Genomic DNA, 26948 nt, shown 5'->3' on the forward strand with positions numbered 1-26948 from the left:
ATGTGACTTATCATGAAAGCCGTGGGGAGCCATCGAAGGATTCTAAGTAGACACGTGATATGATCAGACAGGGATATTTGCAAGGCTTTCACGTTTGGAAAATTTGGAACAATACAAAAAGAAAATAAGTTACTCAAAATCCTACTTCTTTTTTTAAAGTATCCAATTAAAGTTGCTGGAGCCCCCTCCTCGCCTTCACTCCATCTGCCGTCAACATCCCCCAACCCCGTTTTGCTCCCCTATCTGGACACTCTCCTCTCCTCCAGTGTCTCCCACAGATGCAGCCACTATTGACGGGCTGGCACACCTCCTTCCAGACATTGTTAAGCTTGTGTGTGTATCTATAATCAGCATTCTAGAAAGTTCCCTCTGGCAGCTGTGCAGAGGATGGATGGGGCAGGGCCACACTAGAGCCGGAAGCCCTGTCAGGAGGATATTGCAGTAATTCAGCCTTTGGCAGGTTCTCCAGGAAAATGAAAATGATTTAGGGCCCTCCCATACATTCTCAGCCTAGTTACAGTTTCAGAAACCAGGATGGATACGTTATAAAAGATTCTCATTAGAAGCTACGAAATTTAAATTCTAGCCCCCATTCACGGTTTCACAGATGGGTATCTGAGGGTCTGGGAACACCTTCCCGCTGCCACACGCCCATCCCCCCTGGCTTCCCAGGAGAAAGGTGGGCGGGGACAGGTGACCCTGGAGAGTCCAGGTGTTCAAAAGAGGCAGGGAGGTGTGTGGTGTGTGGTGATTCTTTTTCCATTTACCGCCAAGTCACCTGCCTCACTAGGCTTAGTCATGGATGCCCAGGGGTGGGGAGACCTATGTCTTGAGAGGCTTTAGGGACCTTCAGCCAGACCCAGGCTGTGAGGAGAAAGTGTCAGAGGCCTAAACAATCTGGATGTTGTAGCTAGACACCCTGGAGAAGGAGCTGAGAGCCCGGGAGCAGCACTGGCGCCGCCAGGAACACGAGGAGGCGCGGCTGGCGGAGCACCTGGCGGCCCTGAGCCGGGCGCTGCTCTCCGCTCCAGGGAAAGACCCAGGGCAGCAGGTGAGGCCCCACCTCCCGGCCCCACCCGCCCGCCTGCCCAGTCCTCACAGGGTTCTCTTGGAAGTGGGGAGCCCTTGTCTGTTCCCAGCCACAGGCATGGAGTCCATCTCAGGGCAGATGCCAGGATGCCCCAGCTCCAGGCCCGGGCTTCAGTTGTCCCTCCATGGCTCTGCAGGATGGAGGGGGGAGGCGGCACTGGTCCAGCCCAGAGCTCCCGCCTCCCCTCCCTGGCCCACCGCTCTGGGCTTCCCATCCCCGCAGCTGAAGGCGGCTGAGGGGGCCTGCGCGGCACTGGAGGCCTCCTGCCTGCGGGAGACCCAGAGGCGAGCCAGAGCCCTGAGCAGACACAGCGGCCCGGAGTGGGGCCTGCTCTCTCAAGGTGGGAAAGCATGCCCGGGGCCCAGATCCCAGGGCAGAAACCTCTGGGAGTGGTGCCGCCGCCCCCAGGTGCCCAGCGGGGCTGCCTCCTGCCCTCTCCATAAGCCCATCTCCCAGGCCCCCAGCCGGGCCCTGGCTCCAACCTGGCAGTCCTCCCAGCCCCCTCCAATAAGCCACTGCGTCTTTCCTTCTCCTCCCTGCCCCCAGGGGTGGCGCTGCCACGTGGCCCTTTTCTCTGCCCCTTGCAGCAGACAGAGAAGAGTGGGAACGGGAGACGCAGGTGACGCTGGGCATGCAGAAAGTCCTGCAGAGTTTGGGACAGGCAGCCGAAAAGCTCAGGCAGGCAGCTGGCCGGCTGCGGGGCCAGGAGCAGGAGATGCGGCTCCAGCAGAGGAAAAATCAGAGTCCACAGATCTGGAACCGCCCCAGGCAGGTGAGGCTCAGAGGCTGACAAGAGGACCCATGTGAGATAGCACGTTTGCCCATGTCATCAGACGTAGCTCTTCAGGACAATGCAGCATTCAGGGGTGGGTGGGCTCAAGGAGCAGCAGGTGGGCAGGGAGGGGAACCAGACGAAAGAGACTCTCCAGCTCACTTGGGGCATTTCATTTCCCGTGTCCTAGGTGCTTCAGCATCTCTCCACTGAGTTCCAGGAGGCAGTGAGGGAGAGACAGAGCTTCCTGGACAGGGCCCTCGGGCAGCTGCAGTACCAACGGGAGCTGAGCCGCCTCCAGCTCTTGCACACCCAGGTACTGACCTCCGGACTCGGCCGAGGAGACCTGCATGTCCAGTTTTTGTTGGATGCTTCAGAAATAAATGGGCACACGTGGGAACCAAGCGCAGAACCAAGTCCTGACTATTGCATCCTAGATTGTTGCTTCAGGAACCCCCGTGTGTTTGGAGAATTACCCTGGAGACAGATTCTATGGAACGACCACCACTTCTCCCAGGCCCCAGGCTGCTGCCTGCCCACAGTTGATTCCCTTTCTGAAGAGCCTCACTACAGCGCTGGTGGGAGCGCAAGGCGGCAGGCTAGGACTGGAGGATGAGGGGCCAGGAACAGGTAAGGCTGGTCACGGGTCCTGCTTTCCCTCCTGCTGCCAATCCTGATCATGCTTTGATAAGTTCTAATATAATTAGAGCTCCAAGCACCATCAGAGTGTGGCCACAATAGGTTCTTCAGGAAGAACATAAAGAAACCCAAGGTAGTACGTGTACATTGCTGTGTAACAAACTACCCCAAAATTTCACTGCTTAATACAACAAACATTTATTATCTCATGGTTTCTGTGGGTCAAGAATCTGGGTGCAGCTTAGCTGGGGGCCTCTAGCTCAGGGTCTCATACAGGCCACATCAAGGCATCGGGCCAGGGATGTGGTCATCTCAAGGTTTGACTGCAGAATCCAAGTTCACTCTCATGGCTGTTGGCAGACCTCAAGTCCTCGCTGGCTGTTGTCCAGAGACAACGATTCCTTGCCACATGGACTTCACAGTGCCGCTCACAAAATGGTGACTAGCTTCCTTCAGAGCAAGTGAGAGAGGGCAAAGAATAATGGAAACCATAGTCTTTTTGTATCCTGCTCTCACCACTTCTGCCATATTCTGTGCATTAGAAGCAAATTACTAGATCCAACCCACACTCAAGGGGAAGAGATCACACAGAGCACAGATCCACAACGGGGGACCCTGGACACTGTCATAGAGGCTACCTGTCACACCTGATGCCACGTCTGCCTCTTTTGGGCTTTGGCCACAGTCCTTGCACCCTTACTCCAACAATTACTTTCTTCTCCTCTGTTCAGATGCAGATAAAGTTGACATCATGTGGACCTCACCACTCTTCTCCACCCTGAAGAAAGTAGACATCAGGTCCCAAGTCCACAAGGATAGAGCTGAACTTCAAGGACAAGTGCATCACAAGCCAGGTAACCTCCTTCCCCTGGTGGCCCCTGTTTAGAATTATCATGGCACACTGACGTGGGTTCAGTGGCGTAACACCCAGGACTAGAAGCATCAGAATTCCTCCTTGCCAATCATCCCTTTCTCCCCACCCCCATCGGCTCCCAGAGGACACTAATGAACTCATCTACAAAGCAGAAACAGACCCACAGACATAGCAAACAATCTTATGGTTACCAGGGGAAAGGGGGTGGGAAGGGGTAAACTGGGGAGTTTGAGATTGACAAATGTTAACCACTATATATAAAAATAGATTTAAAAAAACAAATTTCTTCTGTACAGCACAGGGAACTATAGTCAATATCTTGTAATAACCTTTAATGAAAATGAATATATGTGTGTATGTGTGTGTATATATATATATATATATATATATATATATATATATATATATATTTATATATATGCATGACTGGGACAGTATACAGTATAACAGAAATTGACACACTGTAACTAACTATACTTCAGTTTAAAAAAAAAAAAGATTCCAAGGGATTTTTCCATATAAGGAATAACAAACAGAAATCAAAGTCTCACTGTAATAATAACTTGGCCAATTCCCTAAAGGGAATTCCTAAAAGCCCTGTATCCCCCCACTGAACGCTGAATCTAAACCTTGGGGTTTTACCCCAGCCACATATTGCAAGGAATTAGTGGAAAAGGTTGAGACACAGGGAGACAGAGGAAACAGAGAGAAAGAGGATCTTGCCCCAGAAAGGAACTCCAGATCACTTTGCCAAAAACACCTCTCGAAGCTGGAAAGAGAATGTGGCTGGCCTGAGCCATTTCTAATGACTGGGGCTGAAATGCTTTTCCATGAAGATTGGCAGGAGAGCCTGAGGCACAACGTATATATAGCACAGGAGGATGGATGGATGGAGGGATGAGGGGATGGATGGGGGAGGGAGGGATAGAGGGAGGGAAGGATGGACAGATTGATACAAATACACCTTTTCCTAAGCTGAATTTTGTTATTTTTATTAGTATAGCATCACTATACAGAAAAGCCAGTGAAATCATCACTGTTTTCTCTTGATGTCTGTAGCCCCAAAAAGCTCTTTGCAGGATCTACCAAAACCTCAGATAATGCAGAAGGAAGAGCTGGTAACTGTGCAATCCACAGACCTTTCTGCCAGGGAGTTTGTGGTCTACCAGCATGGCCTCTCCATCCTGCACCTCCTCATCCCCCAGCTTCACGTGAGTCTGGCGTCTGCCCTCTCTGTGGAGCGGTCACCCGTGGAGCCAAGGAGGTCAGGGTGGCCAGGAAGGAGGAGGCTTTGAGGTGGTGGATAGCCCTTAGCATGAAGCATCCGGAACAGGGAATTTTCTAAGTCTCTCCTTTAGGGGGACTGATGGGAGTCACTTCACAACCTAAGGTCTGATCTCTCAGATGATAGGACAGTAAGTGTAATGAATCCAGCATTTTGTGCAGGACAGAAAATGCTCTTTTAATTTGCATTAATTAACTCATTTAATCTTCACAAAAACCCTATGGCAAAGATACTATCATGTTTTTTCCTCATTTTAAAATGGAGGGGAAATACACAAGGTGGTTGAGGAAACTTACCCAAGAACGTACAATAAAAGGGTGGAGCCGGGTTAGAACCCAGGCATCATGGCCGGGGAGCCTTCGCCCCTGACTGCCACTTTACCTCTGTTTAGAAAAGCAGTAAGTCAATGCTTATAGTTCTCCTGAATTTCAAACACCGAGTTAAATACTCTTTCCATTGTTCCTATGTAGTACAATCGACTTATCCTGCTCAATTTAAATTGATGTTCCAAAGCATTTACTTCCCATTACTTTGGTTGGTGCTATGTAACTGAGCTGCATGAGAATTTTTTTAGCAAAAGGATGGGTTTTGGTTTTGTTTTCATTTTTGTTTCTTTGCAGGCTCCAGAGATCACCCTGCAGATTGCTTCCCGTCTTCCTGCCATGGAAGCTTCAGACAATGCCTTCCAGGGTTCCTTCTTCTATCAGGTCCTTCAAATTCCCAGCCCCAGATGTGGGTTTATAGAATTCTAGGGTCTTATAAAGAGAGAAGCCAAAAGAACAAATGTCATAAACGTTTTTCTCTCTCAAGTCCTCACATATTTTATTTCCTCTAGGTAATAAGTCATTTAGCTAAGGCATAATAAATGTCACCATGTAAGAGCTTTCTCTAATTAGTGAAATGACTCTGTCCTGGGCTGGTGCCCAGAGACTCATAATGGCTCTGCGCCCATTAATGAATTTCTGTCATTACCAAAGCCAGTTGGTTCCAGGCTGGTGTTTCCTGTAAGAGTCATGGTTCCAGCTTCAGGAACTCCTGCACAGTCAGCACCTTTCTACAGAGAGGGATCTAACTTGTTCCTGCCCTGGAAGTTCCTCAGATATGTAGACTGGCAGTGCCTGGGTAGATATGGACCTTAAAGACTCAGACACTGCATTGGTAAACACTATTGTGAGAGGCAGAACTGCTAACCAATGTTAGAGGATGAGGAAATGGTTTATACTTGACTACTAGGTTGTTAGGCGATTTAATAAGACCAAAAATGACTCATATGTTGTATTCTTCAGGCATTACTTCACTTGATCCTCAAGGCAATCTATGAAATTGGCAAGAATTTAATCCCATTTTACTGATGGGAAAACAGACCAGATTCACTGAGTGCTGCGTGCCAGGCACTTGGCCGTGTGTCTCATGTATTATCTCACTTGTAACTTTCAGGAGCCCAACCCCAAGGGATGCGTGTCTTGTCATTTCCATTTTATGAATTAGGAAATTGAGGCCCAGGGGGGCCCAGTGACTTGCCCAAGATCACAGTGTAGCAAGAGTTGAAACTCAAGCCCAGGTACATTTGACACCAAACTCATTTTTTAACCACCAGTCTGTGCTGCCACCCACAGCTGGTTCCAGAAACTGATCTGGTTCCAGAGACTGTCTGATTCCAAACCATCCAAGGCTTTTCTGTACCAACCTATTGTCTCTTAAGAGGATGAACTAGGAGTTATTTCAAATCAACTAGACAAGACAGGAGATCTGAGAACTTGATTACAATAAAGTCACGAATGGCAAGGAAAGCCTGAAAGCCCTATAAGGCAATGCTTCTCAAACTGCGGTCCCTGGACCCCATGAACCAACCATCTGGGAATCTGGTGAAAATGGAAATGCCAAGCCCCACTTAAAGCCCAGGAAACCAGAAATTCTGGGGTGGGCCCCCGAAGTGGAATCGCCCTCATGTGATTGTTACTCACACTAAAGTTTGAGGACTGCTGTGTAAGGAAATAGTAATTGGATGACATTGATTTAAAAAAAAAAAACAAACCAGAAACATGACAGAGGGAGGGTATAGCTCAGTGGTAGGGCCTCCATTTAATAAATAAATAAATAAATAAATAAACCTAATTACTTCCTCCCCCTCAACATTTTTTTAAATAGATACATGAATGATTTTTCTCTGAATTTCCGATTGTTTATTTTCTGTAAGCTAAGGGTAGCAAAAAAAAAAAAAATTGGGAGACAGTGGAGAAAATGATTTATTCAGAGAGTTGAGCTAAAACGGTCCTTTTTCCCTTGACATCTGAATCTTGCCTTCAGTAAATTTCCATTAGGCCCAGGGAGTCTCTGATGTTATGATTCCAAAAGTTGTTTTACATCATATAAAACTAGAAAAAGAAAGAGGCAGTAAAAATGTTCCCTGAGGGTGACATCTCTGGGTTTGGGTATTTTCTCCACTCAGAGTGCTGAAAACACACTGTTTGTTGGGAGAGAATGTTTGGCATCGGTGGGAGGCTTTGTTCTGCTGTTGATCCACTGCCTGGCCCACATTGCTGCCCAGGACCTCCACCAGGACTCCAACCCCGCCTTCCTGAGGTCCTTTTACAAGGTATTTATAACACGCACGGGGCTTTTTGATTCTCCATCTCTGTGACTCACAGCCCAGTCCCCAGGAGAGTAAATGCCATAAGCTTGGTAACATTTCAAATCTACTTCAATCCCACTGGTGGCCTTTGGTTCCTCCTGCCTGGCCAAGAAGAGTTTCCCAATCAAATTTCCTGTGGCAGCGTATGACCAAGTGCATGCACCACTCTAAGAATGCTGGAGAGACATGATCTTCCTGTGAGAACAGCGTCACAGCTCTCTGTGGGAATTTCACTGTCAACATGTAAACTTCACCAGAATCACAAATGACAGTGGTAACCTGTGATGAGAGCAAGTAAAGACGACAAATCGCAAACCCCACTTTGCTTTCAACTATTATTGTAAAACTTAAATAGCAATTGCCTGGAAGCCGAAGTGATCTGCCCCCTGACCTTTTCCTTGACCAGGGGTTGAAGGCTTATTTCAGGGAAGCATTCTCCATCACACTGCAAATGTCAGCAGCTTCCCGGGACAGTCAGCTTGACCAAAGCCTAAGTGCTATTCTGCTGGACGAGCAGCCCACCTCCGAAACAGGAAGGGATCTTCTCTCTAAACTCATTGAAGGGAAGCACCAGTCTCTCCTGGAGCCAGAGTCATCAGAAGAGGTAACTGGCTTCAACTTGCGCAGCACGCGGTCTCGATTAAAATCAACCCCTCACGGAGTAAATGCCTCAGGGTGTGACCCAGTCAGATATTTCTGGCCTCCCTAGGTGGTGCACTGGCTTGACGCTCAGTCTGCTTCTCAAACCACAAGAGAAGAAGATGGTCTTCTTAAAAAGACCATCTCCCATTAAAGGTCAATTCATTCTTGAGTTATAAACAAGAACATATCTTTTTTCATTATGTATATAAAGCTTCATAAATTTCAAGGCATATTTTATATAGTAGATATATATATACACATATATATAGTCTCATTTGATCCACCCAGCAATCCTGCAAAATAGGAAGCATAAACGTTTTTAGTTACATTTTGTATTTAAGGAGAGATTAAGCAACTTGACCCAAACCGTATGGCTATTTGTAGTGGTAGATCTGAGGCTAGATTCTGGATGTCCTGACTCCTAAGTAAATGTTCTGTGTACATCTCTCTGAAATCAAATCTCCATCAGTTACTGAGTCAGAGATTTACTTTGTGGCTGTTGATGGTGATGGCGACATTGGTCACCCAGATCACAGAACCATTACACTCTAGCTCCTGCGAAACTCAGAGAAGGGTCAGTTCTCTGTCCTCACCTGACAGCAGCATTTGACACACGTGGTCCCTTCCTCCTCCTGATCCATCTTCTTTACTTGGTTCCCAGGACACTGGCTTCCTCTGGTTTTCCTCCAACCTCTCTGATTGTTCCCTCTCAGCCTCCTCTGCTGACCCTCCTCTTCTTTACATTAAAGGAACAGGATTCCGTCTGTCCTCTAGTCATTCCCCTTGGGGTTCTCATCCAGTCTTCTAGCTTTAAATCCCACCTATATGTCAGCAACTCTCAAATTTTTATCTCCAGCCCCAACACAACTCTCTAACTCAGCTCATATCCAACTTACTAGCCACCCTCACTGGTAAGTCTAATAACATGCCCCAAACCAGTTCTTTCCAAACCTGCTCCACTGGAACCTTCCCCATCTCAGTTGATGGCCACTGTATTCTTCTGATTTTTCAGGCCAGAGCCTTCCTTAAAACCTCTCTCTCTGTTACGTTCACCCCACAACCAATCCATCAAGAAATTCTTCAGAAACTCTTCCTTCACAAACTCTGCCTTCAAGTATATCCATCGCCTGCCCACTTCTCATCACCTATGCTGCGGCCTGCCTGGTGCAAGGCATCACTTGCCAGGACTGCTACCAGACTTACTGATCACCCTGAGTCAGAGCTTGCCTCTCTTCAGTCTAGTCTCACACAGTCTGAGTCATCCTTTTAAAATGAAAACTGGGGCTGCTCAAAACCCCCATGTGGTCCCCATTTCACGTGAGTAAAAGCCAAGGAAGCCGAGTCCCTCTTGCATCTCACTCCCTCACCTGCTACTTTCCCCCTCATTCACTCAACTCCAACCACACTTTCCTCCTTGCTGTTCTTCAGACTTACCAGGGACACTCCCGTCTTAAGGATTCCCTCTGCCTGCAACACTCCCTCCTCTAAGGCAGTAGCTCCCAACCAGGAGCAACCTTATCCCCGACAGGACATATGGTAATGTCCGGAAATATTTTTGATTGTCCGACTCAGAGGAGGGGAATGTTAGTGTTAACTGGCAGGCAGAGGCCAGGGATGCTGCTAAACATCCTACAAGGCAAAGGACAGCCCCACAACAAAGAGGTACCCATCCCAAAACGTCCGTAGTGCTGAGGCTGAGAAACCTGGATCTGTGCCTGACTCCCTTGCCTCCTTCATGTCTTCATTCAGTGTCATCTTCTCAGTGACTCCCCTGACTGGCCCATCTTCATCTGCAACCCTCTTTGCCCACTTTTCCTTACTCTTCTCTGCTTTTCTTTACCCTGTATCATGTCCTAACCTTCTACATCGTTTACTTACTTTGACATATTACTTTTCTTCCCCTGCTGGAATATAAGCCCCGCGAGGGCAGAGCTGTTTGCTGTGCTTTTCCTGTCGTAGCCCATGTGCCAGGCTCAGAGCAGGCTTTCAGTGTATTTACTGTGCTGATGGATGGATTTACATGGTCCTGGATGCTATGTACTGAAACATTTCGGTCTATGAGACCTAGCTAGAGGGCAGATAATCACAAACACTGAGTACCTGCCACTTGCCATGTGTCAGGTGTTCTGCTGAGAGGTTTTTTTTTTAACTTAGACATGTAAGAATTTTTTTTTTTAATGAAGTACAGTCAGTTACGATGTGTTCATTTCTGGTGTACAGCACAATGTCCCAGTCATGCATATACATACACATATTCATTTTCATATTTTTTATTAAAGATTATAAGATATTGAACATAGTTCCCTGTGCTACACAGAAGAAACATTTTTAGACATACAAGTTTTTTTTAAGTTTTTTTAATTGAGCTGTAGTCAGTTTACACTGTTGCATCAATTTCGGGTGTAAGCACAGTTCTTCATATGTGAACATACATATATTCATTCTCATATTTTTTCACTGTGAGCTACTACAAGATCTTGAATATATTTCCCTGCGCTATGCGGTATAAACTTGTTTGTCTATTTTATATATACCAGTCAGTATCTTCTGCTGAGAGTTTTACACGCATTATCTCATTTCATCTTCCTCATACCCTGATAAGGTAGATGCTGCCTTTAGTCCTAACTTACAGATGAGAAAACTGAGGCTTACAAGTGTTAAAAACAACTTCCCCGAGACAGAGAGAGTTGTGGAGCTGGGACGTTAGTACTTTGCCAACCACCATCTAGAAAGAGGTCTTATTTTATTTTAAAAGCAGAATTGTACATAGTGCTTTCAGGTACTGGCTAAGAAGATCCAAGAATATGTAAAAGAAATGACAGCAAAGGTATTAATTATATTATCATTTATCCTCCACATTGTCTACAGTATATTAAGAAAAATAAAGACCGCCTCCTCTTCACCAATATGGAGCATTTCCTGAAAAACATCCTCGATGCAGAAAAACCAAGAGATCAGCTTGGGGGTGAAGATAAGGTGAGATGCCCATATGAGCCACAGCACTGAGACCGTACTTTGTTGTATACAGTGGAACTCTTTGTTGTGTGTTTTTTGGCCATTCTTATAGTTGAACACATCAGCAGAACAAAGGATTGGAAATTGATGGTGGCATGAACAGGTTACATCATCAGTCACTTATTTAAAACCTTTACCAACAGATGGTAGATCTTAGATGTCAGAGTTAATCCCCCTGCCTTCAGGCACGTCAGGAATTAATCCTAGAGAACAGGACTGAGACTTAGACCTGCCCCGGTTCACCCAGCCGGAAGAAGCCAGGCAGTAACTAGAACTCGGGTCCACTGTCTTCTCATTCAGGGTTCCTCCCCCAGTACCATAATAATACCCACTGCTGTTTCATAAGGTTGTTTTTAATCTTAAGCATTTAAAATGTTGCTGTATCTTTAAAAACCAACAAATATTTTGGTTCCAAATGACCACCACTAATATGTTGTAATGTGTAACTAGACAAGAGGAAACCCCCAAACATCTTCATTTTTCTCATGCAGAGCACTGACCCAAACACACTGAGATCAAGATCAGAACCCAGCAATCTAGCGACGTAACTGAGCAGCGACTCCAGCCCCGGGTCCCAGTCCACCTTAAAGTTATCACCAGTGTCTGGGGTGAAAACTACTCTTAAAACTTTATTCAAATATAATACAATGTTTAAAACTACACATCACAAATGTGCACCCCATGAACTATCCAAAGTAAACACTCCCAAACAAGCATCCAGATAAAGAAACAGAACATGGTCAGCTTCCCAGAAGCACCCCAGGTCTCCTTTGTCTGGGCACCCATATACCCTGAGAGTGGTCACTATCCTGACTCCAAACATTGTAAATTGTTTTTGCTTATTCATGAATTTTATATAAATAGAGTCATAAGCTATGAATTAATTTATTGCTCATGTTTGTGAGATTCATCCATACTGTTGCAGGTGGCTGTGGTTTGTTGATTCTCCTTGTTGTAAAGGATTCCACTGTGCAGATCTATCCCAATGTATCCATTCTTTCTAAACTGATGCACATGTGGGTATTTTCCAGGTGGGGGTTATTACGAATAGTCCTGTGCACCTTTTGATGACTATACCTGGCCAGGTATTTACTTAGGACTAGAACTTCTGGCTCTAACGGTATGGACACGCTCAATATTAATATCTGTTATCAACCAGAGTTTCAAAGTGATCATATAGTGACATGCTGCCACCAGCAGTGGACCAGAGTTCTGATTGCTCTCCATCCTTCTCAGAACTAGCATTTCCCATCTTTCTTATTTTACCCATTCTTCTGGGTGTGTGGTTTTACTTTGCATTTCCCTGAGGGCCAGTGCAGCTGAGCGTCTTCCATATATTTATATCCAGTGTTTGAATATCCTCTCTCGAGAAGTGCCTATGCATTCCTTTTGCCAGTTTGTCATTGGAGTGCCTTTTTAAATTGGTGTGTAGGAATTCTTTATTCTGCAACTATTTTCCTCATTCGGTGGACTGTCTTTTTACAGAAATAACTATATGTTTCTTTTTCTGTTTTGTTTTTAGATCTAGCAAGAAAACGGGTGGCCTCATTTCAGTCCGCGTTTTTCAAAGTTGTTAAATATGTCAATATAACACCAACAAAGCTGTAAGAGAATTGATGGAAAAGACCTCTAACATTCATGTATAAATCATATAAATGTATATTATAACTTGGAGTGGATATGTAACACAATGGGCCAGTATTTGACACAGAAGAAAAAGATGCTGAAATTTTCACGGTGATTAAAAGAGATTAGACCACGTATTTAAAGATATTGACTGAACTTCTTTCTAGAAATGTAAAATTTGTATATATCCTCATGTATCAGGCTGACTAAGTTATCTAAAATTGTTCACCAAGTCCCACAAAAGGAGATGAGTGTATTTGCAAAATATTTGGTGATCTGGAATGAGAGTACATAAAATACATGCCACGTGGCATATACGAAATTCACTTTGGAGGCCCTGATTGGAACACTTCAAAGAGATAAGCAGTTATCTGAAACTGAAGTTCCAGAATAGATCTGAATACTAATTAGAGATACAGCCATCACATGAATTCAAAGTTTTTAATGCAAACTCACAATCAAAGGCTGTTCAGATCACAGACTTAATGTCTGCAATTCAACCTTTTTCACATGGATAATTTTCTGTTTTGTGCTTCAAGATGAGTAGCCAAAGGTTTTTATTTCTTAGTATAAAAACTGCTATTGAGTCCCCCAAGCAATGCAAGGAAGGTAGACAGGTAAAGCATTAAAACTTAAACATTATACAGGTAGATAATAAATGATAACTAATTATTTAATTCAGTGACCATCTCATAGTCAACATTTTTAGTCCTGTAAGTCTTTTGTCCTAATTAAAACATATTCATCTGTGGCTGGGGATTTAGCTGTAAATCCAACCAGTCAAAATACCAATAGTAAATTACTTTAGAGAAAACTTAAAATAAAAACACCGAGACAACATGACAAGAAGATTTACGATTAAGGTTTAACAAAGAGTTTTAAATCCAGCCATAAGGAAGCTCTGCTCAGAATCAACTCATTATGTCCAACTCCTCCGTTTCTCCATCTTACACTGGCACTGAGTTCTTATTTCTTTGCTGCTAGGGGTTGGTCACTTAGGCATCTCCAAGAGTCATTCAGTTTAAATCATTAGATTAGCCATCAGGCAAAGTCAGCACCAAATCTGTCAGCCTTGAAACTGTTTTCATTAGTTACTGTCTCAATTAAAATGACCTGCTGCCTTTACAGCACAGACACTAACAAAATGGTAGTTGCCGTAAGAATGGACTATGAGGTCCCTGTTAGGTCTTCCCATGAACTGAGAATTCTTAAATAAAGCACACCCCTCAAATTAATGCATAATAACTTTATAAGATTAAAGACTTCTTCAGTACTTTGAGAAGACAAGTCTTATTTTGATAGGATAAATGTTGATTGTGTGTCAAGAACTATTCACATAAATTATGAAATGTATTTCCTGAAAACATAGTGAAGATTCATTAGGCCAGGTAACAAAACTATTTAAAATAGCTTGATCAAGAGTCCAGGTCCTCAGAGAGGTGGCAAAGAAAAAGTTGTGCAGAAATTAAAGATCTTTTTTTCCATATCCCCATTCTTTGCTGTACAAGGCACTGACCAAAACATGATTCTGTGAACTTCCTGGCTGACTTCTTGGGCCCTCCCTCTATCTGATTCTATTAATACACTAGCAGCTGCAGGCTTTTAGTAAGCACATGCTTTTTAATGGAAATGCCACAGATTTTAAGGCAGGGATCATGTTCTCCTTCCTGCTGTATTACGTGTATTTATTGCTCAATCAAATCAATAGTAATTTAAAGTTTTGAGATTCTAGTTATCTTTAAAGAATTGGCTTGTATGCACACACATGCACAGCCGACTGACCAGAAAAAGAATAAGAAAACCTTAATAGATAGAAGCCTTATTCTACAAACTGCCAACAAAAAGGACCCTTTCCCAAAAATACAATACAATTAAAATAATTCTTCTTAAAACAATTTTTATTTCAAAAGTTGTACATAGACTTCTGCTTCCAGGAAGATAAAATAGATATCCTTTTCCCTACTCCTCCCACCAAGTAGAATTATATATACACTTTTGGTGGGAACATAAATTGGTGCAGCCACCATGGAGAACAATCAGAAGTTTCCTTAAACTAAAAATAGAGTTACCATCTGATCCAGCAATCCCATTCCTGGGCATATATCGAAAAGATGAAAGCTCTATTTCAAAAAGATACATGCACCCCAATGTCCATAGCAGCACTATTTATAGCAGCCAAGACATGGAAACATCCTAAATGTCCATTAACAGATGACTGGATAAAGAACTTGTGGTGTATGTATATGATGGAATACTACTCAGCCATAAAAAAGAATGAAATAATGCCATTTGCAGCAACTTGGATGGACCCAGAGATTATCATACTAAGTGAAATAAGTCAGACAGAAAAAGATAAATATTACATGGTATCACTTATACATGGAATATAAGAAACAGTACAGATGAACTCATTTACAAAACAGAAACAAACTTACAGACAAACTTATGGCTACCAAAGGGGAATAGAGGGTGGTAACTTGGGAGTATGGGATTAAGCACAGTCCATAAAAAGAAGAACTATTGAATTAGGCTTCCTCAAAATTTAAAACATTTGCTCTGTAAAAGACTCTATCAAGGGGACAAAAAGATAAACAACTGGAAGAAAATATTTTCAAACTACACATATGACAAAGGACCAGTACCTAAAATATATATAAAGGACTCTCAAAAGTCAATGATTAAAAAGCCACAATCCAATTAAAAAGTGTCAAGATATGCACACACATTTCACCAAAGAGGATATACAGATGGCAAATAAACACATGAAAACAAGTTTAACATCACTAGATGTCAGGGAACTGTAAATTAAAACTACAATGAGATGACTCTTTTTTTTAAGCCATTGTGATGTGTGTAGTGATAACACCAGAGACTGGCATGGATGCAGAGAAACTGGATAATCATGCATTGCTGGTGGGAGTGGAAAATGATACAACCACTCTGTAAAACAGTCTGACAGTTTCTTTAAAATCTAAACATGGAACTACCATGTAACCCAGCAATTGCCCTCCTAGGCACTTAGAAAAGAGAAATTAACTTATGTTTACACATTATGTACAAGAATGTTTACCACAGCTTTTCTCATAATTCCCCAAATGAGAAACAACTCAGCCATCATCCTTCAACAGGTTAAACAAATTGTGGCATATCCATACCTTGGAATACTATGCAGCAATAATCAGGAACAGACTACTGCTACATACGAGAGTCTGGATAAATCCCCAAAGAATTATGCTTAGTGAAAAAGCCAGTTCCAAAGGGGTCCAGTATGATTCCATTTATAACATTCTTGAGATGACAAAATTATAGAAATGAACAGACTAGTGATTGTCAAGGGATAAGGAAGGACGAATGTGAGAGGAAAGCAGGTGTGATGATAAAAGAGCAACAACACGGATGGTTGTGGTGATGGAAATGTTCTGCATTTTGACAGCACCAGGGCCAATATCTGGTTGTGACATTATAGTACAGTTTTGCAAAATGTTACCATTGATGGAAACTGGATAAAGGGTACCCAGGATCTATTTCTTAACTGCATGTGACTCTACAATTCTCTCAAGTTTAGTTTTTTTAAAGAAAAACAGTGATATATACTCAAAGAAAATCTCAAAATGCATACTAGGAAGAACTAATTTGGCTGTTATACTGATTGACCAATAGATACAGGATTCATTTATTTGGAGGCTCGAACTGTATTGACTACTTTTAATCACAACCAAAAATATAGAGTGCACTGTATTTTCCCTTTGAGTTCAAGGCCACATGAGAAGCTCTAAAGAATTACACAGGGTCTGAGGATGTCTCCCTCTGGGCCAAGTCATAGAGCACTGATGGAACCGATTTCTGTCTGAGCACCAGCTTGGAACTATTCACGTTAACGGCTGTCCCTAGTACTGTGCTACATAGAATTGTGAGGCAACCTCTGCACTCAGACAAGAACCTTGTGATTGACTAGCACGTCCGTGATGGGCAAGGGGTGCAGGAGTGGTCATCCATGTGCCACTGATCTGTCATCTCTGTTCCCCGGAAGTCATTCTGTAAAACCAACCTTAGAAATTTCAAGAGACACTTTGCTAATAAAACCCTCTGTGTGAAGGTTCTTAGAAACCCATTCTTCTGTCGCAGCCAAGTACTACAGTATGTTTTACACATGGTAACTTCCACACAGTTCTTTCATTTTTCAGTCCAACAAATTTTACACGTAAATAACACCCACAGAAAAAATCACGAATTGAAATCCAAAATAACATCATTAGGGAAGATATAAGGTAGAAATCAGAAAGACTAGACAGGACTGCGACTCACACTGGCAGAAAGAAAGCTTAAAACAATCATGGTCTAAAAAGGAATGAGATTAAAGCAATCAAATAATAGTTATGACAAAGAAAATGATCTACCATGAAGAGAGTTGGTATCCCTGAAACGGACAAAGAAAGCATTCAAATGTAATATTGTGGAAGACTGCTTTAAAAAAATTAAATCTGCAGATCAGAAAGAGGCACAATGTTTCAAGGGGGAAAAAATGATACAGAATGATTGACCAAGACATAGGCTTCAAGTATAAAGAAAGAATCTTTCAGACTAGCAGGCAAAGGAAGTCACCTTAAAATCAAACGTACATTTTCATGTGAGTGGTGCGAGTTGGGGAAATCAAGCTGATCTTAGGTTTCTGGACAAAAACAACAGATTAGAGTGATGGCTATGAAGCTGTAAGAGAAAGAAAACATGACCTAAGATGTTAATACTCAGACAAGTCATGCTTCAAGTATGAAAGAATAACGAGCCTCGGGCACAAATGAGCTCACAGTAGAGCAGCTCTGAGCCGTTTGTGGAAAAGCTGCTTCTCAACAATGAACTCCAGTTAACCAAAGACGACTCAAAACAGATTCCACATTTAGAAGAGAATAATGAGCATTCATAGAATCAGTTGAAATGCAGAACTCAGAAAAGACAGCTATAGGAATAATTGTTTCAGGAGAGAACATAAATGTTCAGCCTTGACATTAAAAAGGTTGTGTATCTGAAAGTTGCCAAGAGAGTAAGAAAAGTTCATATTACAGGGGGAGAAAAAAACTAACTACATACGGTGACAGAGGTAAGACATTGTGGTGATCACTTCAACATGATTTGATATTTGTATATATCGTATATACCTGAAACTAACAATGTCACATGTCAATTACACCTCAATTTTTTAATGACATGGGGAATGAGGGACAAGTCAAAAATGAAGAATGCTAAATTCTGTAGCTTGCATAGCAACATAATCAATACAGTATTTTTTTTTTAAGTTTTAACAACTGTTTTAGCCTCTGGGTGTTCCTTTTTTTAAACCATAAAAGAAATCCTTCAAAAAATTACTTTGTGGTAGAAAATCTTATGACTATTTCAACAGTTTTCAGTTTCGTTTTAGGTTTCTCCATTTGGTCAAGATCAGGCAAAGTTAAATCCAAGTTTCTAACAAGCAGCTCCAGTGGTATGGTTTTCCTATTAAATTGTGTATCAGTTCTCACATCTGTGCATAAATAGAGGATGGCTGGGAAGATGGTCACCATTTAATGTTAATGATGGTAATTTTTGGCTGGATGGGAGAGATTTTTATTTCCTTGGTACTAGTTTTTTCTGCTTAGCTTGAATTCTTCAGAATGAGCTATATCACTCACAAAATATCATAATGAAGCCTATTAAGGGTCGAGAAATAAACCAAATTTTTAAAAGGGAATTTTGTACCTTAAAAAGTAATTTTCAAGCTCTTACTGACCTTAAAAGATAGAACAGTGATGGCAGGTAATAAAGTAGAACCAGAATACTCTAGCAAGAGGATAACTCTCCCCTCAGTGAAGGTCTACTTTTCTTTTAATGACTAATAAAGAAATAAGAACTTTTAAAACTTTCTCACAACAAATTCAACTAGGAAGGTTATTAAAAACACAGCACGTTTATTTAAACTGTTCCTTTTCATAATTCATTGAATCTTATCACAGGTCAGTATCTTCATTCTATTACCTTATTGGGTACATTCACTAATGGTACATAAAACTTCATATAAAATTAAATAAGAATTAAAAGTACAGCTAAGAACATAGTCACGATCTGTGTGAGAGGACTCGCTATCACGCACCCTAGTCCCTAATGTGGTTATTTTTTCTGCTTCCTGAGCCTCTCAACCCTAAACTCACTTCTGTTTCAGAGGACATAAATCCCCCTGAGGGCCCAGCCACTGCGTTACCGGTTCGCGTTGACCCAGTGGTACCTGTCCACGCGGGGTACAGCAGCTGGCCTATGACCCTTAGGGTTCTTATGCAACGCATGATAAGCACTTCCCAGGAGGCCCATACGCCCAGCCGCCATATTCTTTTTGTGGGGCATTTGGAACCAAGCCTGAAAGGGCTGTTTCAAGTTTTCAACCTAGGGAGAATAAAGGGGGAAAAAAAGGAGTATGAAGATTTTCTGTAAACTAATAAACCAGCTCTAAGGATCAAATATAAACCCACAAATCACACATTAAACCTCTCAAAAGCATAGAAGACACAAATGAATATATATCAAAGTAGACCATTATCTTTGGAAAGTTGGCTAGCATTGGTGGGTATGAAATAAGTCACTTCATATCTTTTAACAAAATTCTTTAATCCAACCCAAAATTTAAAAAACACATTTACTCTTCAATAAAAAATGGTTAAAAAAAAAAAAAACACATTTACTCAAATTTGCATATAGTCCTGTGTTCTTCCCTACCCGATCCCACCTCACTAGCTCAACCCAAAACTGTCTCATCAGGATCCCTGAGGTTAATGTCTACAAACACCCATCTTAAACATCCTGGATGACCGCTGCAAATGTTTTGCAGACCACACTTTGAAAGGACATTGCTCTAAAAGAATAAAGCTGACTTTAGATCTGGTCCCTAGATGATCTAAGATCTCTCTAAGCATAAAAATAGAACTAAGGGCAAATATTTTACTATATAATTCTAAACTTCTATACACTGAATATGAACTGTATTTATAGTTTAGAATGTCAAACAAGTTAGGGGAAAATATTTGCCAGTAATATGACAAGGGGTTAAAATATTCCTAACCTTTGAAGAGCCTATAACAACACATTAGGAGCTCAAATGATAAATAGGTGAAAAAGGAAAAAATTCATAAGACAGTTAAGTACTTAAAACATTTGGGTACATGAAGTTTTTGTTTTAATGTGTAATTTCATTAATGATACATAAAATAGGTGACTTAATTCAAATGCTGTCTATTTTTCAGTGAGATACCCAATTTTAGGGAAATCATAAAACAAACACTTTCACATAATGCTGGTGAAACACTACAAATAAAAAACATCTTTCTAGAAAGTACTTTGTGGTCTATTAAGAACCTATAATATGTCCATACTCAATGACCCAATAATTGCAACTTTTGAGAATCAAATCTTCAGAAATAACTAAAAGTTCAGACATCTCTGAACCTTAAGTTGAAAAAAAGAAGTTAGCTTTTTTAATATCACAACAATGTGAAAACAACCTAGATGTCTGTCAATAATACACCAGCTAAATTGAGGGAAACAAATGGTAAAAAATATTAAGTATTTAAATTGCTTTAACATGTCAATACATAAGTGATTAAGAAAACAAAAAGTACATGCAAGCTGTCAAGAGATTCTCCCTAGATCAGTGTTTCTTAAACTGTGGGATGCCACCATCAGTGGGTCACAAAATCAGTTTAGGTGGCTGACATCAATTTAATTTAATAAGATTTTGAGGCATTGTGCCTAGTAAGGTAAGTATGGTTTCATGAAACCTATTTCCAATATATAGAGATGCATATCTTCCTATAATCATAGTTGTGGCTTTTTTAGAAAAACTACTCTGGAGGTGGAATTCTAGATCTTTTATCGTTGGTAATATTCGAAATGTTCTACAAGTGGTATGTTATTTTCTGTTGCCAAAAAAATCAACTAATATTTAGTTATGAAGGAATTTAGGTGAAAGGAAGTTTATGTATGTTCAAATACTGTATGAAGAAGTGGGACAAAAAAGATGGTATCTGTCCTGAGCACCCAGCCAAGGAGAGGAAATACAGAGAGAGAAGAAAGAAAAAGAAAAGTAGGAAAAGTTTTGCCAGAATATTAATATTGTGATTTTAATTTTTATAGTTTTGATTTTTCGAAGTCTTCCAATTTTTTCTTTTTTTTACTTTTACAGTGAGCATATTCTTTTTAGAATTAGAATAGAAAAAAAAAGTGAGGAGACGAAATGGAACACACTTTACCTGGTAAATGCTCTTTGGATTGCTGACTTTAGGAATTATCTGAGGTTCTTTGTTACAACTTTCCTCATCATCAGAGGACGTGCCAGAGGAGTAATCTAACGTGGCTCTACTGACAGCATCACTGATTTGTTGGGATAATTCCCATTCCTCCCATCTGCCTTTGAAAGAAGCAATTGTAAATGGATGATTTTTCTCACCGTACCTAAGCAGGAAAGGAAAATAAAGCATTCACTAAGGATTTAGTTTCCCATAGGTTTTTATCTCTAATCTTTTCTGGAAACAACTCAATAACTTATAAGAAGAGTTACTTGAAAAGCAAATTGTTAAGACCTACTGTGTAGCACAGAGAACTGTATTCAGTTTCCTGTAATGAGCTGTAATGGAAACGAATCTGAAAATATACATATGTATGTATATGTATAACTGAATCCCTTTGCTGTACACATGAAACATTGTAAATTGACTACACTTCAATTAAAAAATATATGAATTTTTTAAAAAGAGGAAAAAACTGTGAGGGCTTGGCCAAGATGGTGGAGTAGGAAGACCCTGAGCTCACCTCCTCTCAGGGGCACACCCAGATTACAACTATTTAGAGAGCTACTATTGATGAGAGACTGGAATCTAGCAGAAAAGGTCTTCTACAGCTAAAGATGTAAAGAAGGAACCACAAGGAGACAGGTAAGAGGGGCGGAGTCACCGTGTAGTCAAAACCCACACCCCTACGTGGGCAACACACAAACGGGGGGATAATTACAATTACAGGCACTCTCCCCAAGGAGCAATGGGTCTGAGTCTCACATCCAGCTCCCCAGGCCAGGGGTCCTGAACCAGGAAGATGAGCCCCAGGATGTTTGGCTTTGAAGGCCAGCAGGGCTTACTTTCAGGAGAGTCAGAGGGCTGTGGGAAATCGAGGCGCCACTCTTAAAGGGCACACACAAAGTCTCACACACTCCAGGACCCCAGGCAAAAGCAGTCATTTTAAAGGCATCTGGGTCAGACCCACCTGCTCATCTTGGAGAGCCTCCCAGAGAGGCAGGAGGCTTTGAAGCTCACTCTGGGGACACAGGCACTGGCAGCAGCCATCTGGGAGCTCGTTCTGCCACGTGGACACTGGTGCTGGCCAGCTCCATTGTGGAATCCTCCTTCTAGCTTATTAGTACCAGGACACAGCCCCACCCACCAGCAGGCACACTGCCTTAAGCCCCCCTGAACCTACAGCTGCCCCAGGCCACAGCCCTGTTCACCGGATGGCCCAGGACCTGGCTCCATGCACCAACACACCAACACTAGCCCGGGACCCCCAGGGTGCTACAGAGACCCCAAGACCCAGCTCTGCCCACCAGTGGGCAGGCACCTTCCTCAAAACCCCCTGGGTCCCAGCCTCACCCACCAGTAAGCTGACACCAGCCCTAGGACCACCACAGCCCCACAGCCTGTCATGGCAGGACCCAGTCCACCCACCCGCAGGCCAGCACCAGCTCTGAGACAGCCACCTGTGTCAGGGAGCTGCCCCCCAGGTCCCTGCAGCCAGAGAAGCCAGGACCTGCACTAGCCCTAGACCTGGCTGCACCCGCCGGTGGGCGAGCACTAGCCGCAGCATCCCCTGGGCCCCGACCCTGCCCACCAGTGGGCAGACACCACCTCTGGGATACCTTGGGTCCCTCAGCCAGTGGCCACAGGATCCAATCCCACCTACCAGTAGGCTGACACCAGCTCTGTGACCCCTAGATCCCTGTAGCCAGGAACCCCAGGCCCCAACTCCACCTACCAGTGAGCCAGTACTGTACCTGGGGCCCTTTGGGCCACAACCCTACCCACCACAAGCCAACACCAGCTCCAGAACACCTTGGACCCCCTCAGTCAGCCACCCCTGGATCCAGCCCCACTCATCAGTGGGCCAGCACCAACTTTGGGACACTCCAGAACCCACAGCCAGCTGTATCAGGAACTGACCCTACCCACCAGCAGGCTGACACTAGATCTGGAAACTTCCACCTTACAACCACCCACTGCAGAACCCAATTCTGCCCACCAGGGGGCCAGCAGTAGCCCCAGACCCCCTGCCAAGGGTTGAACAGCCAGCTGCCTCATGACCCAACCCCATCAATCAGCAGCTGGCAGCCTCCATACAAGGCAAGGCCTGGCTACCAACCAGACCAGGGACCAGCCATGCCTACCAGACTGCCCACATTAGTCAGTCCACACCACATAAAGACCCATGCAGCCCACACAGAGGGCACCCTGAGAGTATACAGCCCCGGTGACCAGAGGGGAGTGTTCTGCTGGAATGCATACAACATCTCCTACAAAAGGCCACTTCTCCAAGGTCAGGAAATGTTATCAACCAATCAGATACATAGAAATAAAGACAAACTAGGCAAAATGAAGAGACAGGGGAACATGTTCCAAAGGATAGGATAAAACCCCAGAAGAAGAATTAAGTGAATTGGAAAAAGGAAATCTACCTGATAAGGAGTTCAAGGTAATGATCATAAAGATGAACAAAGAACTTAGGAGAGAAGTGAGAAGTTTAACAAAGAATCAGAAGATATTAACAAAGAATTAGAAGATGTAAACAAAAGCAAATGGGACCTAATTAAACTTAAAAGCTTTTGCACAGTAAAGGACACCACCGACAAATGAAAAGACAACATTTGGAGTGAGAGAAGATATTTGCAAACAATATGACCAACAAGGGGTTAATATCCAAAATATATAGACATCTCATACAACTCAACATCAAAAAAAAAAATCAAAAAATGGGCAGAAGATCTGAATAGACATTTTCCCAAAGAAGACAAACAGATGGCTTACAGGCACAAGAAAAGATGATCAACCTCACTAATTATTAGAGAAACGCAAATCAAAACTACAGTTTGCTATCGCCTTACACCTGTCAGCATGGCTGTCGTTAAAATGTCTACAAATAATGAATGTTGGCAAGAACATGAAGAAAAGGGAACCTTTATACACTGTTGGTGAGAATGTAAATTGGTGCAGCCACTATGGAAAATAGTATGGAGTTTCCCCAAAGTGAAAGTAGAATTACCACATGACTCAGCAATTCCACTCCTGGGCATATATCCAGGAAAAACCAAAACACTAATTTGAAAAGATACATGCACCCCAATGCTCATAGCAGCACTATTTACAGTAGGCAAAATGTGGAAACAACCCAAGTGTCCATCAACAGATGAATGGATAAAGAAAATGTGATGTATACATACAATGGAATATTACTCAGCCATAAAAAAGAATGAAATTCTGCCATTTGCAGCCATGTGGATGGACCTAGAGAATATTATGCTTGGCAAAATAAGTCATATAGAGAAAGTCAAATACTTTACATTATAATTTATATGTGGAATCTAGAAAGTAAAACAAACAAATACATATAGCAAAACAGAAACAGACTCAAGATATAGAGAACAAACTAGTGGTCACAAGTGGGGAGGGACAAGATAGACAGCATAAAATAAGCTACAAGGCTATATTGTACAGTGCAGAGAATATAGCTAATATTTTATAATAACTTTTATAATCTGTAAAAATTTTGAATCAGTAAAAATTGTGAATCACTATGTTATACACCTGAAACTAATATAATATTATAAGTCAGCTATACTTCAGCTACAAAAACAAATTGAAATGGCTTAATAGCAAAGCAAATCGAGAGACATTATGACCTTCAGCTAGTATACTGTCATAACTGGGGGTGGGACAGGATTCTGTAAAAGCCTTCGGGATTAACTAAGATGAAGACAGGCTAATTTTCTTCTGATTCAACTAATGGACTGAATTGTTGATGGTGGATAACTCTCTTCCCCTTTGATGCCGCTAGTAATACTTGGATGTTGTAATTGAACATTGTCATCTACAGCATAGTATGCAGTGATTAAAGTCAAATTTCGAATACTTTGCAAAAATCTTTGTGCTTCCCGCTCCATCCACCCTAATGGAAGTCTGTGTTGTCTGACAGAGTTTGCATTTAAAATGTTAACCAACCTGTGCCCTCGCTGCTAATCCAGGGCTTTGAAGTATCACCTTTCACAAAGGTGCATAGACCTAACTAAATAACCCAAGGTTTCCAAGGGTCACAGAGCACACACACTGACTCCAAAGAGATTACTCACCTACAGCACACTTCAAAGGGATCGACCCATATGGTCATCTCCTTTGGAAGTCCCAGGTGAGAAAAATCCACATTACTTTCAGCACAAGCCCTTTCTAGAATAGGATCTTTATTCTGATTATTGTTTATCCTGATACACCTTTAAAAACAAGGAAAGGGAAACAAAGACGTGGTGACAGGTGCTTTGGCTGGAGAATCATGTTGTAGGCAAAGGACTGCAATACACTCAGATCCCACCTCACTCCCACCTTCTCCTGACCCCTTCCCCACCCTCCATAGTTTTACAGGTAAGAGTAAAATATAGCACAGGGCACTGTATTCAATATCTTGTAATAGCCTATAATGAAAAGGTGTGTGTATATATATATATATATATATAATATATATATCTGAATCACTATGCTGTACACCAGAAATTAACACAACATTATAAACAGACCATACTTCAATAAAAAATAAAATATAGATGTTAGGGGAGGGTATAGCTCAGTGGTAGAGGGTGTGCCTAGTACGCATGAGGTCCTGGGCTCAATCTCTAGTACCACCATTAAAGTAAATAAATAAACCTAATTACCTCCCCCCCACCCCCCAAAAAAACCTAAGGAAAAAATACATATCATTGACTTTATACACAGCAATTCAGAATGTGAGTTTCATTACTAAGTCACACAGCTAGTTCCCCAAAGGTTCACTGCATATTCTTAATAAACACAAATTAGAAATTGCTTATTCCACCTCACATAAGGAGGTTTGTTTCATAGTTTTCAACTGGACAGTCACCTACCACATCTCCTATTTTTCAAGCCCAAGTTCAAACAAATTTTGAGCCCATCAAGTTTTCATTACTTATAGGCTGCCAACAAAATCACTGCAGGTGGTTACTGCTGTGGTACTTCCCTCCACTGTGCGTACCCGATCCCAGCTCTCACCTGAAGGCTTGCCCTTTAGAAGGGCGATCAGAGTGCCAGTGAGTTCTGTACGTTTCAAACAAGATTGTCATCAGCTTTTCCGCAAAGTCTTCTATTTGCTGTTTACTCAATTTATCATGTTTTTTCGCTAATCTTGTCACAAAGAAGACTGTTGTTGCAATTTCATCCCTCATGATTCAAGAAAAGTCTGCAAGGAGGCCTGCAACCATTAAAAGCAAGCAAGAAGAAATTAAACAAAAACAAGGGTCTCACTTACTATCGACATGTAACTGCAACTTGGAAATTTCACATACCTTAAATTTAAAACAGAAATCACTTGCCAGTCCTAAATGAAGCCCAAATCAATCATCACTATCAATCAACTCAACTAACCAGTTTCTAACGATTTTCAAAGAAAAAAAAATCTTTTAAACCCTGTAGTACACTTAAGAAACAAATGAATCATGCCAATTAAGTGTTTTTAAAAGTCCTGATATGAGAGAGTAAATTACACCAAGCACCACTGTTTAAAAACATATTTACAGAGAGCAAAAACATTTCAGGGTAAGCAGTTCTAGAATGTGGCTCTCAGGTTATGCACTTTAAGTGAAAGTTAAGATTAATCAAATATATGGGGGGAGGTATAGCACTCTAGTGGTGGAGTGCGTGCTTAGCATGTACAATATCCTGAGTTCAGTCCCCAGTACCTCCCTTAAAATCAATAAAGAAATAAACCTAATTACCTTCCCCCTCCAAAAAAAAAGAAAAGAAAAGAAAAAAATTTTTTAATGAAAATAAAGAATTATTTTTAAAATATATATATATTATACTTGCCAGCAAAAGCTCTCTAGCCCCAACAAAAAGCAGGCCAGAACTAGAAGACACTCTCACCACACCTGTTTTGTGAGTGTCAGGCTGCAGTTTATATAAGCTGGGGCCCCAAAGCCTGATACGGGTTAGCCTCACAGGTGCTGTCCTTCAGGAAAATTGACAGTTTCTTCCACGTCCCCATCAGCCTGCTCCTTGTTAAATGCAGACTGGGTTCCTTATTTAAAGTGTTTAA

The 26948-nt window shown here is 42.1% G+C and overlaps 2 protein-coding genes across 3 annotated transcripts; one reads left to right on the forward strand and one right to left on the reverse strand.

Moving 5' to 3' along the window:
- The first annotated feature begins 447 nt into the window (after positions 1 to 447).
- On the forward strand, positions 448 to 13037 carry LOC141575841 (uncharacterized). Of its 2 annotated transcripts, XM_074356892.1 has the most exons (11): positions 448 to 1430; positions 1678 to 1862; positions 2053 to 2178; positions 2300 to 2492; positions 3233 to 3355; positions 4435 to 4586; positions 5281 to 5367; positions 7110 to 7256; positions 7699 to 7896; positions 10803 to 10910; positions 12472 to 13037. In XM_074356892.1, the coding sequence occupies exons 1-11, from the start codon at positions 1148 to 1150 to the stop codon at positions 12475 to 12477; spliced, it is 1608 nt and encodes a 535-aa protein (XP_074212993.1). In that variant the 5' UTR covers positions 448 to 1147; the 3' UTR covers positions 12478 to 13037. The 2 variants fall into 2 exon arrangements, with proteins under 2 accessions (XP_074212993.1, XP_074212992.1); XM_074356891.1 differs by lacking the exon at positions 12472 to 13037 and having other exon boundaries at positions 10803 to 12461.
- A 133-nt stretch (positions 13038 to 13170) lies between these two features.
- Positions 13171 to 26463, reverse strand: BTG4 (BTG anti-proliferation factor 4). The gene is made up of 5 exons (XM_045505852.2): positions 26200 to 26463; positions 25907 to 26105; positions 24979 to 25116; positions 20843 to 21044; positions 13171 to 18983 (listed from the first exon to the last, which is right to left on the reverse strand). The coding sequence occupies exons 2-5, from the start codon at positions 26077 to 26079 to the stop codon at positions 18801 to 18803; spliced, it is 696 nt and encodes a 231-aa protein (XP_045361808.1). The 5' UTR covers positions 26080 to 26105; positions 26200 to 26463; the 3' UTR covers positions 13171 to 18800.
- Between the last annotated feature and the right edge of the window lie 485 nt (positions 26464 to 26948).

This window comes from Camelus bactrianus, chromosome 33 (assembly GCF_048773025.1).
Source record: "Camelus bactrianus isolate YW-2024 breed Bactrian camel chromosome 33, ASM4877302v1, whole genome shotgun sequence".
NCBI lineage: Eukaryota > Metazoa > Chordata > Mammalia > Artiodactyla > Camelidae > Camelus > Camelus bactrianus.